General features: G+C 42.5%; 1 protein-coding gene across 1 annotated transcript in view; it reads right to left on the bottom strand.

Annotated features, from left to right (window-relative positions):
* ANTXR1 (ANTXR cell adhesion molecule 1) overlaps positions 1-14,290 on the bottom strand; it is a 197,835-nt gene that overhangs the window by 162,476 nt on the left and 21,069 nt on the right. Inside the window, exons 2-3 of the mRNA XM_055328273.1 lie at positions 10,586-10,657; positions 5,857-5,928 (exon numbers count right to left, since the gene is read on the bottom strand). Coding sequence (XP_055184248.1) covers positions 5,857-5,928; positions 10,586-10,657 — 144 coding nt within the window. The remainder of the gene's footprint in view (positions 1-5,856; positions 5,929-10,585; positions 10,658-14,290) is intronic.

The following is a 14,290-nucleotide window of genomic DNA, read 5'->3' as shown; positions in this document are numbered from 1 at the left end:
AAACCAATAATCTGGAAAATATAATAGAAAAAAACTCATTGATAATGAAAGGAAAACTTAGAAATAACCAGGAAAAAACTTAATAAACACTGTATGAGACCAATTTGAAGAAAACAAAACCTTAATAAGAGACATAAGTGAAGGGATATATCCTTAGATAAGAAAATATATACAATATATATATATATATATATATATATATATATATATATATACAGTAAAACTGCAACACCATTTTGCTAAGGTGATTCTGCACTTTCCATACAATTCAGGTGAAAATCCCAAGAGTACTGTGGTACTTTAAACAAATTATTTAAAATGATCATGGTAGGGGGATCCCTGGGTGGCTCAGCGGTTTAGCGCCTGCCTTCAGCCCAGGGCGTGATCCTTGAGTCCCGGGATCAAGTCCTGCATCGGGCTCCCTGCACGGAGCCTGCTCTCCCTCTGCCTGTGTCCCTGCCCCTCTCTCTCTCTCTTTGTGTCTCTCATGAATAAATAAATCTTAAAAAAAATAAATAAAATAAAATGATCATGGTAGGAAAAAAACTACTAAAAACCAGTGGCGATTTTCACTTAAGATCAGAAGCGAAGAAGGACTGGTCTTCCAGATGCTAAGACTAATAAAAATAGTGTGGCCCTCGCTGGGAACACAGAAATGCAGTCTATCAGAATAGAAAACATAGCAATGGATCCAAGTCTATGGAAGAGTCTAATTTTTCAAATTGGTAGTAAATGATTATTCACCAAATGATGTTAGAAAAACTTGCTAATCACTTGGAGGAAAAGAATAGATCTTGGCTCTATACCTTATATCAGACTAATTTCCACAAGTAATTATCTACGTGTAAAAAAATGTATCAAAAATACTGTAAGTAAAAGTAGTCATAAAAAGGGCAATAGCAGCCCAAACATAATTATAAATCCTGATGCTAAGTTTCTGAATTAAATGCAGAAAATAGAGTTCAACTCTACATTAAAATAATAATATACGATGACCAAATGTAACCAGAAATGCAAAGAATGATCCAATATTAAAAAATCTTTTTAATGCATTTCACTGTGTTAGTAGGTCAAAGAAAAAAAAATACGAGCATCTTAATAGATGCCAAAAATGCATTTGATTAAATTTAATATCTATTCCTGATTTCTTTTAAAGGATGAGTTGGACTTCCTTGACATGATCTCATTTCCAAATGATGAAACATCTGAAGTATTTAAAGTAAGATCAGGAAAAAGACTATCGAGGGAGTATTTAAGGAATCATATACAGTAGTTAACACTAAAATAATGTATCCTAATAGTACTTAAATTAACATTAGATCCTTTATTATGCTGATGAAGAAACCTGAAAAATGTGTTACAATTTGTCAACTGTTTTGCAAACTGATGAAGCTAAGAAATCTTGGAAGAGCGATATGATATAATGCAAAACACATGAGTTGGACCAAAACCAGAATCCAGAATCAGAATACTAATTCTGCCATTTTTGTTATTTGACCATAGCATTTAACCATCAAATAGCAAAAATTATCTAAACTCAGATTCTTAGTGCCCTTATCTGTATAATGGAAGGAACAGCAGGTAAGATGGAATAAGTATGCTACTGGCTATCACTCCTGGTGATTATTAGAAAAACTCTGGACAAAATAAACACATAAGGATTTTGAAAAGTAAGCAAAGCAGATGAATTGGGAAGGGTAGTAAAAATCTGGAGAGGTAACCCAGAAAAGGATGGATTCCACACTTCTCCCCGTCTTTTCTTTCATGGCTTTGACCTGAGGATGAGTCTCAGTCACATGGTACTGGCCTGGGAAATCACCACATCTTGGGGCCCTGGGAAAGGGGCCCCTGTAGTTCAAAGAATGTGGAGAGAATCCCCACTTTCACTTCTCTTTGATTACGCCTGCCTTTGCCCCACAAGTGACCTTGACAGAGAACTGCACAAGGCAACACAGTGGCCAAACCCCAAGCAAAACACCATTTTTCTTGCTAGAGGACTTGCAAAGGGTGGCGCCAGTGGGAAACATAGTGTGTGGAGAAACCTGCAGCAGAGAGAGCTGGAGAAGGGAGTCCCAGTAACTGTGTGATTGAAGCTGTCTGTGTAAGTCCCGGCTTCATCTCTGAGCTGCACGTGCGTAGGACAGGCTCGAAACAGCTTAGCAAAGATGTTGAAAACTGAACTGAAATAAAAACCACCATCCACAGAAGAGACAGAACTTGTGGTTTGAACCTCGTGCACACAGAGAAGAAAGACTTCTATTCTCCAGAGGATTTGAAGGTGACCTAAGAGTCTGAACAAATGAATTCTAAAAACTTCTAGGATATATTCTAAAATTACTCGACATACAAAGCACCTGGAAAATGTGACCCATTCTCATGAGAGAAGGCAATGAAGATGCCAATCCTGAGCTTACAGAATGGTCAGACACAGCATTTAAAGCATATAAATATGCTTTATGTATTTGTTTTATATTATTTATATATGATATTTAATTATATTCTGTGATATAGTTAATCCCATAATTTATTTCATATGTACTCTCATATATTTAATATTATATAAAATATATTTCATTATGTCATATCTTATATACTTATATATATTATACATTTAAATATGTATATATGTATTTCATAACTATACTCCATGAGGTGAAGGTAAATACACTTAAAATAAATGAAAATATAGATGATCTCAGGAGAGGAATAAAAATTTTAAAAAGAACAAAATAGATATTTTAGTCCTGAAAGTCACAGTATCTGCAAAAAAAATTCAGTGGATGAGTTCAATGGCAGGATGGGGAAAGCAGAGGAAGGAGTCAGTGAACATGAAGATAGATCAATAGGAATGATCTAATCCAAAAAAAGGAAAGAGGAAAAATTGGAAAAGAACTGAACAGACCTTCAGGCACATGTGGAATCATATCAAAAGGTCTAATATCTTTGTCATTGGAATCCCAGAAGGAGAGGAGAAAATGACTGGTACAGAAAAAATAGTTTAGAGAGAGGGCTGCCAATTCCTGAAATTTGGTAAAAGACAAATTTATAGATTCGAGAAGCTCAGCAAAGCCAAAATAAGATAAACCAAAAAAAAAAAACCCATCCCTCAACAGATCCTAGCCAACCTGCTGAGAGCTAAAGATCTTGAAAGCAGGTAGTGAAAAATGGCATATTCCATATTAAACAATGAGACCCCGTAGGAAATTGAAGTTATAATGGTTATATGGGGACATGTGAGAAATGATATGTAAGGTTCTTAACAAATAAAAGACACAAATGGTAGGTATTCTTCTCCTTCCTCTTTTATAAAAGATTTTCTTTATTTATTCATGAGAGAGGCAGAGACACAGAGGGAGAAGCAGGTTCCCTGCAGGGAGCTCAATGCAGGACTTGATCCGGGACCCCGGGATCATGCCCTGAGCCGAGCCGAAGGCAGATGCTCAACCACTGAGCCCCCCAGGCGTCCCTGTAGATATTATTATTCTGATTGTAGTTTCTTTACTACATCTCAACACACCATATTTATTTTCTGTTCTATTTTTTCAAGCTTCCTGCGGTTTCCTTTATGTGGGTTTGATTCCAAAAGCTGGATGCAAATATCCCTTTGATAGTATTTCTTTTGGTTTACCCACAATCTTTTGGTCTTGTTGAAATGAGAGTTCCCTATGGATTCATGACCTGTTTTTGAATGTGTTTTTCAACTTAACGCGGTGTCCTCGCTTATTACATCTGTACAGTAATGCATCTTTTCCTATCTCCTAGGGATATTGGGACGATCAAATGAGATATGGGGAAAAAAAACATAAGGATTCTTGTGACCAACTAAAACACTGGGAGTCCTACCTTTCAGAAATAGTATCAACCTGGAAGCTGTCAAAGCCTAATTCGTTTAGCCAATCTCATGAGAAAGCGTTCGGCAGTGGGAAGGCTTGTCCACATTTCTCCCTAGGCTGATAAGGTTGGGGATGGGTCAGTAAACTACTCATGCTTTGCCGGCCGACCCAGAGGTTAGGCCAAGAGTCACCATGTGAAACCCATACAGCCTTTAGCAAGGCATTTTGGGCTGTCTGAAGCATACTTAGCCCTTACGTATTAAATGCTGCTTCCAGCAAAGTCGAGATTCTAACCTCGCTTCTCCCTGGTAGGGGAACTAGGAGGAGTGAAGTCAAGACATACAACCTCAGATTCAAAGTAGGATTCAGATGACTAATTTGAACTAGCGTAACCAAAACGAGTCTGAAAGCCTAGGCCTTTGAACAGTGTTTATAAATCCGTGACCCCCTCTGCCCTCCCCACTTCCCAGAGGCCGGGAGCAGTAGCACACAAAATACCCACAAGGGATATGAGACCTAGGTCTCCGGGCCAAACTCAAGCACGCAGCCAGCGGAGTCCGCAGGAAGCAACACCAGGCAGCCTGGGCTGTAGGAGGATGTGAAGATGGGAGAGAGGGTTTTGTCTGAACGGGAGGCACCTCTGCATAAAGGATGTCATGCAAAGACAGAGGGAGAGCAGGAGTCTCGCAGAGAGGCCCTAAGCCAGAGACACTTTCTCAGAGCTTCTTAAAATCCTTGGCCAGTATTGAAGGAAACTCTCGAGTTTCTTGGGCTTTCTGACTCTCCGTGTACCAGAACGCAGCACGGTGCAGTCGAAAGGCCCTGGAGCCTGCAGCCCCTGTGGGTTTGCACGCTACCCTTAGGATCACCATGCGGCCTCAGCGTCTCCTTCTGCTAGTAGGAAATAAGAAACCCCTATTTTTAAAATGAGGTTTCTGTGCATCTCAACAGCGTGCATGAATAACAGGCCCTGCCGAAGGAGAAGCAGAACTTGGAGACTTCTGCGTGGTACCGAGTACTTTTGTAGTTACACACGGACAACAGAAGACGTGGAGAAACACGGGGACAGGCTCAGCTCTGCTGTTTGGTACAAAATCCAGAGCACCTTCCTCCTTGCTATTGGTCCTCTCCGGAGGAAGACTATAGAATAACGTCCCCCAGTCCTCCCTATGCTTGCTCTTCCTCCTTTCCTCTTCCCTACGCGTCCATCCATAAGACTGCCAACGGTCCCATGTGTGTCCCCCACCCCGCCCCCGGTGTTTCTCTCATGTCATCAGAGGCCTTTAAAAAAAGTGCACGAAGTGTCCTTAACTCAGGAAAACTGTTACCTCCACTCCCAATACACCATCCTAACTCTGAACAAATGGCATGTCTCTATTTCTGCTAGTTTTCACGGGAAAGTGGTAAAATCCAAAATAATACTTTTGTTAAGCTAGGTCTCAGTAATCCTTTTCATGTCAACAACATTTTTCCACACCTGATTCAAATTTCCTTTTATTCCATGGTCCTGTCCACGGAAGGACAGGCTGTCCTGTCCTGGCTCTTAAGCACCATATTATCCCTCCCTTTCTATTCCCTGCCTCCGTGTAATTATGTATGGTAATATTACAAGTTCCTAAAAAAAAAAAAAAAATTACAAGTTCCTACTTCTCTCACACCATGCTTATTGTATCTCTGAAACCTTACCCCACAAAATAAATCTAATGTAAATAAGAGAAAATATAATCCCCCAGGAATTGCTCTGGCTCACACTTTGCTCCAAGGTAGCACACTGAGTTGCCAATCAAAGTAAGATTTATACCTCAAGGTGATTGAGTCATTTGCGGAATTTCACAACATCAGGAAATCCTATCAGTCATCACGGAGTAAAGTAGCCGATGGGTCAATGGGCAACGTGCAAGGCTTAGGTGAGGAGAGAACCGCAAGATTTAGGACGACGTCGGGGCCGGTCTTGGGGCCCAAATATCAGCACTACTCAAGGGACCGTGGGCCTGCTAATGACAGGGAAGGGGAGCGTCCTTACCGGTCTTCGGTCAGCTTCATGAGGGTTGTTCCTCGCGTAGAGAAGACAATAAAGGACATTCTTAGCTGTGGGCTGGGAAGGAAAAGAAATCCTATTAGGGCAGGTGGACTCTGGATGCCATTTCCCTCCAGTCATCCTCCCCGTCTCCCCTTCGGCGTCCCGGCTGCGGGAGATGGGGACCTCCAGGCCGAAGGGCCTCCGCAGCTGGTGCCCCGAGTCCTCAGCAGCAGTGACTGGAGACTGTGGACAAGGGGGGCCGCGCCACCTTCGCCAGGGCAGAGCACGGGTGGGAGAGCAAAAATGCATCGCTGCCTGCGCTCTGCCTCAAGAGGTGTGTCCCTAGAAGCGGCCTGGTCTGCATGGCACTTATAAAAGGGGGGCCCCGATAGATAAAATGTCCCCCTGGCCCCTGGGTGGACCCCGACAGGGGAGCAGCTGAGCTGACAGCGGCCGGATGCCACTGGCCATTAAGATCATACTAGGAACTGCCTTTGCTCTGAAAGCGGCATCTCTTCTGGACGGTCCACTCTCCTTGGTTTCCCAGGGAGGTCATCCTGTAAGGAGAGAACGTGCTGCTGGGCCGCAGAATATCCACCCGCCCGGCGGTCACGCTTACAGTACTCGTGAACCCAGAGGCAGGGGTGTGGATGGAGCGCTCGGGAGCGCCGTCCACGAAAACCCCACACTGTGGAAGACAGAACCACCCTCATCTGGGGACCAAACGTGCTCCTCTGTCTTCAAGATGGGCTGGCAGAAATAACAAACACAACGCAAACGTTTGAAAAAAAGAAAGAAAAGACGGACTATCAGAGTGTAGTGGGCTCGCCAGTAGACCGCTGTCCATCAGGGGCTCTTTGTGGGGCCAGCCGGTTCCTCTGTCACAACGTGAACCTGTGTCTTTGCCATCCCTGATCTGGCCCCGTAGCTTATAGTTCCCACTTCCTCTGATGTTTCTCAAACCTGCCCCCCTTTTCTATTTCTTAGCTTAGGACCTAGCCCTCAACGATCAGACCGCTGCAACTGTTCCCTAGCTGGGGATCTTGCTGGCCATCTTCCTTCGCTCCAATTCATTCTTCCCACTGCTTCCAGAACTGTTTTCCCAAAATGTAAATCAGACCTGTCACTCACCTGCTATAAAATCTCCAACGGCTTCTACTGCCTCTAGGATCAAGTCTACACTCATTTCCTTATGTCTGATGCATCTTTGGAAATGCTTATCATGGCGCTTACTACTTGCCAAGAGCCCAAGCAGTAGGTGGTGAATTGAATGTTGGTCTCCTGAAACAGACCTGGGCTCTCTGGCCAGGACACCATTCTGTCCCTTACCACTCACTGCTGCTAATTAGCAAAACACCATGTCCTAAACGATAATAATGCCCATCGCAATTACCACAGTAACCAACCTTATCAAGTGCTTACTACATGCCAGGCACTGTTGTGAGTGACTGGCGTGTGGTATCTCATGAAACTTGTAACAGCTTTATGAGATCAGTACTATTATTATTTCTATCTTCCATGAAAGGAAATTGAGACCCTGAAGGATCAAGTAATTTCCACAAGGTCACAGAGTGAGAGAATAGTGGATCTGGGGCTTAAAACCAAGCTCTGATTCTGGAACTTGGGCTCTTAAGCACCATAGTATCCTGCTTCCTTTGTATATAGTTCAGCTCTGGAAAAAAATGAATCTGACATGTGGGACACGTAGGGCTCTAAGAGGCAATTGGTATATTCCGTATAGGAGTCTTGGCAAGAGATCTAATTAGGGGGTTTTCAGCACATTGATGCGAGCGGAATTGTTCTAAGATAGTGTCAGCAGTGGGAAGGGAAGGGTGCCCCATCTAGAACCAACGCCAACATTTAAAGACCCGGCTCTGGTCAGCGGGTCTCCTCCAGAAGCCAGTGGAGAAGCGAATTTCAAGGAGCGAGAACTCTCCTTCCCTCAAGTGAAGCTCCTGTATCCAGCAGAGTAAGCACTGCCAGACGCTCACTGTCTTTGTCCTCCTTAGGGCATCACTTAAGGGCTTTGGTGAGAACCAGCAGGTGGGGGGTGGGATGGAAGCCAGATGGTTTGATGGTTAAGGAATGAATGATAAAAGTAAGGATATGGAGACCTTGAATCTTTAACGATATTTGAGTAAGAAACCAGTAAGAAATAGTTATCTATAGTATCTATAGAGTATGTATATACAGAGTATATAGAGAGAGTATATACTATATATCTATAGTATCTCCTGACATAATCAGGAGATTTATTATTTACTATTTGGGGCTTTTTTTTTTAAGACATGGGGCAGAAGAGATTTGTTTATGTCTATTGATGTGGAAATAGAGCCAGAGGAAAGGTAGAGAAAAAGTACAAGAGAGAAAGAGACCTGGAGGAGATTGGAGACAATGGGATAAAATGGACTAAAATGGAGGGGTCACCTTCAAAGGGAGGATATTTGAATCTCAGAGACACTGGGAAGGACACATATGCACCTTTTTAAGTAGGACTGGAACTTGAGGATATCACTTTTCTGCTATTCCCAGGGTCCTTGGTGAAATAGGAGGTGAAATTCTTTGCCGAAAGTGATGGGTGAGAGGTGTGGGTTGGGGTCTTGAAGGAAACAGTGAAGAGTTAACATCATTGTTAGGAAATTGGGAGGGGATCAGAATAAAGACAAATAAAAGAACTTGAAATTTCCAGGATCCCACTAAAATTGGAAATGGTAATATTTGTACTGGCATCAGCCACTGTTATTAAGTAAATAGCCCCCCTGCAGTGTCCGCTGCCTAGACTATTTACTTAAATGACTAAATAAAAATAATCGATTCCTTTTCAAAGTTTGTCCATTTACTCATAAATATTGAGCATGTGCTACGTGTCAGATACTACTACAGACACTTGGGCTGCAGCAGGCAAAATACAGTTTTACATGACAGTGACGTGATGTCTTGGTGCCACACTTTCAGGGGGTCCGGAGCCAAGAAGGGCCAGAGGAGACCACCAGAGGAAAGTGCCTCGTGGTCTGCATTATGCCATGTCAACTTCTGTACTTCTCAGTTTCATCAATAAAATGAAAGGATTGGGTTAAGCCCCCCCCCCAACCCCCTACTTCTCAGTGTCTTTAATACTCAGATAGTGAGGCATCTGGAATTGCTGAATGAACTGGGAAAGAGAAGTGCTGAGTGGCCACTCTAAGCCAGGTGTGGGGCGAGTTGGTTTGCACAAGCCTGGTCTTCTAAATTTTCTCGTGCAAACCAGGGTTCAACCAAGGCAAGTCAATTGCTATGGTTGCACAATGGAGCTTGGCTTCAAATCCACACCTGCCTAACTTCAAAGCCTTTCCCAGTAGACTCTTCACAAAGAACAGAAGGCCAGAGGAGCAAATAGAGACATAGCAGATACTGTCAAGTGTCCAGAGGCAGGTTTGTTCAGCAATCAAAAGGGCAGAATGGATATAATGGACGAGAGTATAGGAAAGGACACGCTGGCTCAATGACAAAGAGACTTTTCTGGAAACTGGAATGGTCTGACTATTGGACCATTGGCCTCCAAAGACAGCAGTTTCTCACCAGAGCTATTCAAGTTGAGGGTAGCGAACACCTCTTAGGATAGCTTGGGAAGTTGGTGCTTTGAATTCTAAGCTTCTACAATTCTCTCAAATACTTTGCTTTTAATATGACCCATGTATTTGCTTCTTACTTCCTTTCCCCCTCTCTCCTCTCAGCATCTGCTTTTCCCATTCATTTGGGTTTAGATGCTTCCTGCTTGCAGCTTCCAATATTTGGCATCACAGAGAGGTCACCTCCTAACCCTTTCCCTCCAATCAGGCAGGCAGGAAAGAGACCAGTAACTGAATTCGTAGGGAACGCATTTGTCATTACATTGGTACATTGGTAATGGGGACAACCTGTTTTCTTCTTCCTTTTTTTTTTTTTTTTTTTTGACAACCTCTCTTCTGAGATGAAGAACCTTATTCAAAGGAGTTTATGGTTAACTCACATGGGTTGGAAGACTCTACAGATGCCATGACACAGGAGTGGAGCTGCTTTAGGATTCACAATGATAGGACAATTTTACCAAAGGCCTTGATGACTAGCTTCAAGCACATCCACGGAGCTACAACAGCTGTGTCATCGCTTGGAGGCTGTAACCAAGGAGGGTGAAGTGACCTTCTTTCCTTTACTAGAGGGCATCTATAGCTACTGGAAAGTAGGAGCTCCAAGGCTCTGCAACCTTTGTAGCGATGATGTTCAAAACTGCATTCTCCTCCCTTGGAAAGTGGTGTCAAGAATACTCAGGGAATTCTATCTGATGGGACATACAGGTAAGCTGGCCAACATGGTAGTTTGCTCAGGACTGAGGAGAACTCTGAGAATGCAAGATTTTTCAGTGCTATAGCCATGAAAGTTCTGGGCAGACTGGGATGAGTTGGTCACCTCATATCCTATACTGTTTACACGAGTCCAATTAGAATAAGTCAACTGGCCTAGAGTGGCGCAGCTCTGTGAAAGGAATGTTAATGAAACTTCTAGAAGACTAGATAGTCCAATAAGAGAGACAGAGGTAAAATTTAGTTCTTATAAGCAAAAGGTATTCTACTATGTGGTAAAGACGAAAGCAAAGCCAAGTCTCTGGTCCAACATGCGAGTCTACGTTTGTGAAAAGGCATGCCCACAGCCCTTAGAAGGATAACAAACTTAGGCCAGTTTGACTCCCGGCAGAGCACTAAACATTCTTTCTCACCTGATGAATTTATGAGCCAACTGTTCCACAAAGTAATAGATTTCATTCCAGTGGTGCAGCACACTTCCTGATCTAGGAAAACAAAAGCAGATGTTACTGAATCAGGTGTTCATTTTTCTTTACCTTGCATCATTTCTCTTTATGTTCTATTATTTTACACCCAATCTATCCATTAACCAGGGTTATTATCAGAAACTTCCATAACTTTGGAAATTATTTGAAAAAAATGTTTAGACTCAATGTTGGAGGTCCTTAAAATTTTAGTAAAGAACTTCCCTTCACTCTACCTTCTGCTCCTTTCACCCGCGCTCCACACACTAATGCAATATATAAATAAATAAATAAGCAAACAAATAAATAAATAAGATCCCTGGGTCCACCCAGATCCACAGGTCAGTTTCGAATCTTTAAGAAACCATTATTTTTGTGCTATGCTATCTAAATTATTCACTGATTAGAGAAGAAAAACAATTCCAATGTATTTAAATGAAATTAGCACAAACTAAATGCCAGAACAAAGATAAACAAATCCCCCTCCTGAAAAAGAATAGAATTTCATTGGTAAATATAGATGCAAAAATCTCTAAATAAAATATTAGCAAAACAAATGCAGCAGGAACCCAAAAGAATGGTAATTAACTAATCGGTGGAGTTTATTTCGGGGATGTATCGATGGTTCAACATTTAACAAGAGCTAATGTAACTAGTCACGCTAATAAGTAAAAGAAGAAAAACTAAACAGCCTTTCATTATATTAAAAAAAGGAATCTTTTTCCTAAAAAGGAGGGAAGCGTTCTCTAGGACCTATGGAATTGTGGAATTTTAGATTTGGAAGGGGGCTTCTTTATCCCCAAGATTGACTTCTGTTTTTACTGATACCATTTATTGCAGCCTCAATTCAGCTTGTAAGTGTTTCCCCTAGACCCATACTCAAGCCACTGCAGCGACGGCGCAGCAGGTTTTTCTATCTTATTCTTCTGTGTAGCTATGAGGCCCCTTTCTTTTTCCTTGAGAATCCGTGTCGGCTGAGCTCTGCGTTTCTGCTTATCATTCTAAGAGTCGTTGAGGTTAAGAGTTTGCATCATCTACTATGAGATTTTGTACAGTTTCCACTGGTTTCAGATTACTTTTTAAAGATGCACTCATTTACCTCAATTTTAACTTCTAAGGAATTGTTGCTGTTTTTTTTCTTTGTTTCAGATTATTTTATAGATGTTTAAGAAGAATCTGTGCAATAGATCTCGTGCCTTCCTTTCCATGGTACAGTATCCCAAGAATTCTCACTCCGATGGAGTGTATACCATCTCTCTAAGAATTTACTTCTCTCTGCCCCACATCCAGAAATGATAGGTCTGTCTGATCCGAGCAAAAGTGACACAACATGTTACAGTCATACAGTGAAAGATTTCGCATCATAAGGCTATCTCACTTTCCCCAACTTAATCCAGAATTTCAATTCTAGGAAATATTCTGAAGGATGTTTTATAAAGCTCAGTGACTTTAAAAATGAAATGAAGATTAAAGGTCTAAAAGTAATCAAGGGAATTGTGAAAAAGAACAATACAGCTGGAAAACTTGCCTTATCAGATATAATGACCCCGTATGCACAATACATAATATAATGGTGGCACCCATGAGATAGAAGAGAGAACCCAAACCTCGATCTACATGGGGTCTTGCTAGTTAGTGAAAAAGGTGATTCAAACGGAGGACAGAGAACTAATCCTTTTATAAATGATGCCGTGACGATGGATTTCTAATTGGAATAAACCAACTAGATCACTGTCTCATACCAAATGTAACCCGAGACGTATTAAAACCTAATGGAGACGGAACATGAAGACTCCTAACTCTGGGAAACGAACTAGGGGTGGTGGAAGGAGAGGTGGGCGGGGGGTGGGGGTGACTGGGTGACGGGCACTGAGGTGGGCACTTGATAGGATGAGCACTGGGTGTTATTCTATATGTTGGCAAATTGAACACCAATAAAAAATAAATTTATAATTAAAAATAAATAAATAAAACCTAAAGGGAGGGGCACCCGGTGGCTCAGTGGTGGAGCATCTGCCTTTGGCTTGGGGGCGTGATCCCGGGGTCCTGGGTCTGAGTCCTGCATTGGGCTCCCTGCATGGAGCCTGCTCCTCCCTCTGCCTGTCTCCGCCTCTCTCTCTCTGTGTCTCTCATGAATAAGTAAATTTTTAAAAAATCTTTAAAACTGTAATGGAAAAAACAAAACTTTAAATCCACTGGGCAAATTATAGAAGGAGACTCAGGTTGTCCTCAGGTTAGTGAAGGGTTTCTCCAGCTAGGTACAGAAAGTAGGAATCATTTTTTATGAAAAGGATAATTTTGACTACATGAAGTATCTACAATTCTGAATGACAAAAGGATGCCATAAACAGGTTCAAAGACAAGAAAAGAGTGAAAGAAGAGGTCTGCAACAAATAAAAAAAGGTGAAAACTTTGTGCCCAGGATATGTAAAGAATTGGCACAAGTGAATATTAAAAGGCAAACAATAGAAAAATAGAAAAGGATCTGAACAAGCAATCCCCCAAAGGATAGTAAATCAGCATTTGAAAAACACTGAACTCTTCTAGTAAATACAGAAATACATATTTAAACCATTGTTTGGGGGAAGAACAAGCAATTTCCTGTGGCAGCAGGATAGAGCCCTGCAGAGTAAGGGGTGGGGAGATGGGCAGATGGGGACAGGGATCCGGGTGAGGAGGGAGGTAGAGACCTCTCCTTCTTAAAAAAATAAACCTTTCCCAATAAACCTTTTCCATTCTGGCCTCTCCGCCTTTACACATATTCCAGCTGCTTGGGACACTCCAAGTCTATGCTCGTAAACTCCTACTCATTCTTCAAGACTCAAAGCAGTCTCTGCCTCTTGGCCTTGGCCAACAGAGATGGGGCTCATTGCCCCTGCCCCATGCTCTCAGGGCACCCCGTCCATCTCAGTCATTATCCTCTGATGTTGGGTTGCAATCACTTCTTTTTCATGCTTTTCTCTGAGGGATTTTAGGATATTTGCCTCTCCAGCATCAACCTGCTTGTTCGATGGAAGAAAGAAGAGCATGGAAAGAAGAAGCCTCTATTGCTCAAGGAAGCCTCTTGATCTTTTGCCAGCTGGACACCAGCTCTTCCGCCCTCGTTTGGATAAACACTCTGGGTTTGGTACTCAGACGGCTCCAGCCGATTCCTGTGACCCTGCATGAACCTGAGGAGCCTTCCCAGATGGGTCAATGACTCTAGAGCATAGCTCCTTGGTGAATGGGACTACCTAATCGCCAACAAGGAAACCTAGTGGCAGCTGGGAGTCTCCCAAGAGCTCACCAGAACTGCATATACTAGCCCTGGGCTTTTAACCTTTGGAAACCTTTGGAAATCCTCTTTCATTAGAATCCTGGCCATGGGCAGCCTGGGTGGCTCAGCGGTTTAGCGCCACCTTCGGCCCAGGGCCTGATCCTGGAGACCCGGGATCAAGTCCAACATCGGGCTCTCTCTCATGGATAAATAAACTCTTAAAAAAAAAAAAAAAGAAAAGAAAGAAGAAAGAATCCTGGCCATCCTCCTGGATAGGATTCAATTGAATACTAAAAATCTCAAAGACTGGTCCCCGCTGCTTTCCTCCAGCCATGGGGGTAGATGGTCTGGTCCTGGGAGTCCTGGTGAGGGTCCAATGCTAGGTAAGAGCCTCAGAA

Source organism: Nyctereutes procyonoides, unplaced genomic scaffold (assembly GCF_905146905.1).
Source record: "Nyctereutes procyonoides isolate TBG_1078 unplaced genomic scaffold, NYPRO_anot_genome, whole genome shotgun sequence".
Lineage (NCBI taxonomy): Eukaryota > Metazoa > Chordata > Mammalia > Carnivora > Canidae > Nyctereutes > Nyctereutes procyonoides.
Note: the sequence above shows the minus strand (reverse complement) of the source record. Positions and strands in the feature narration are given on the sequence as shown.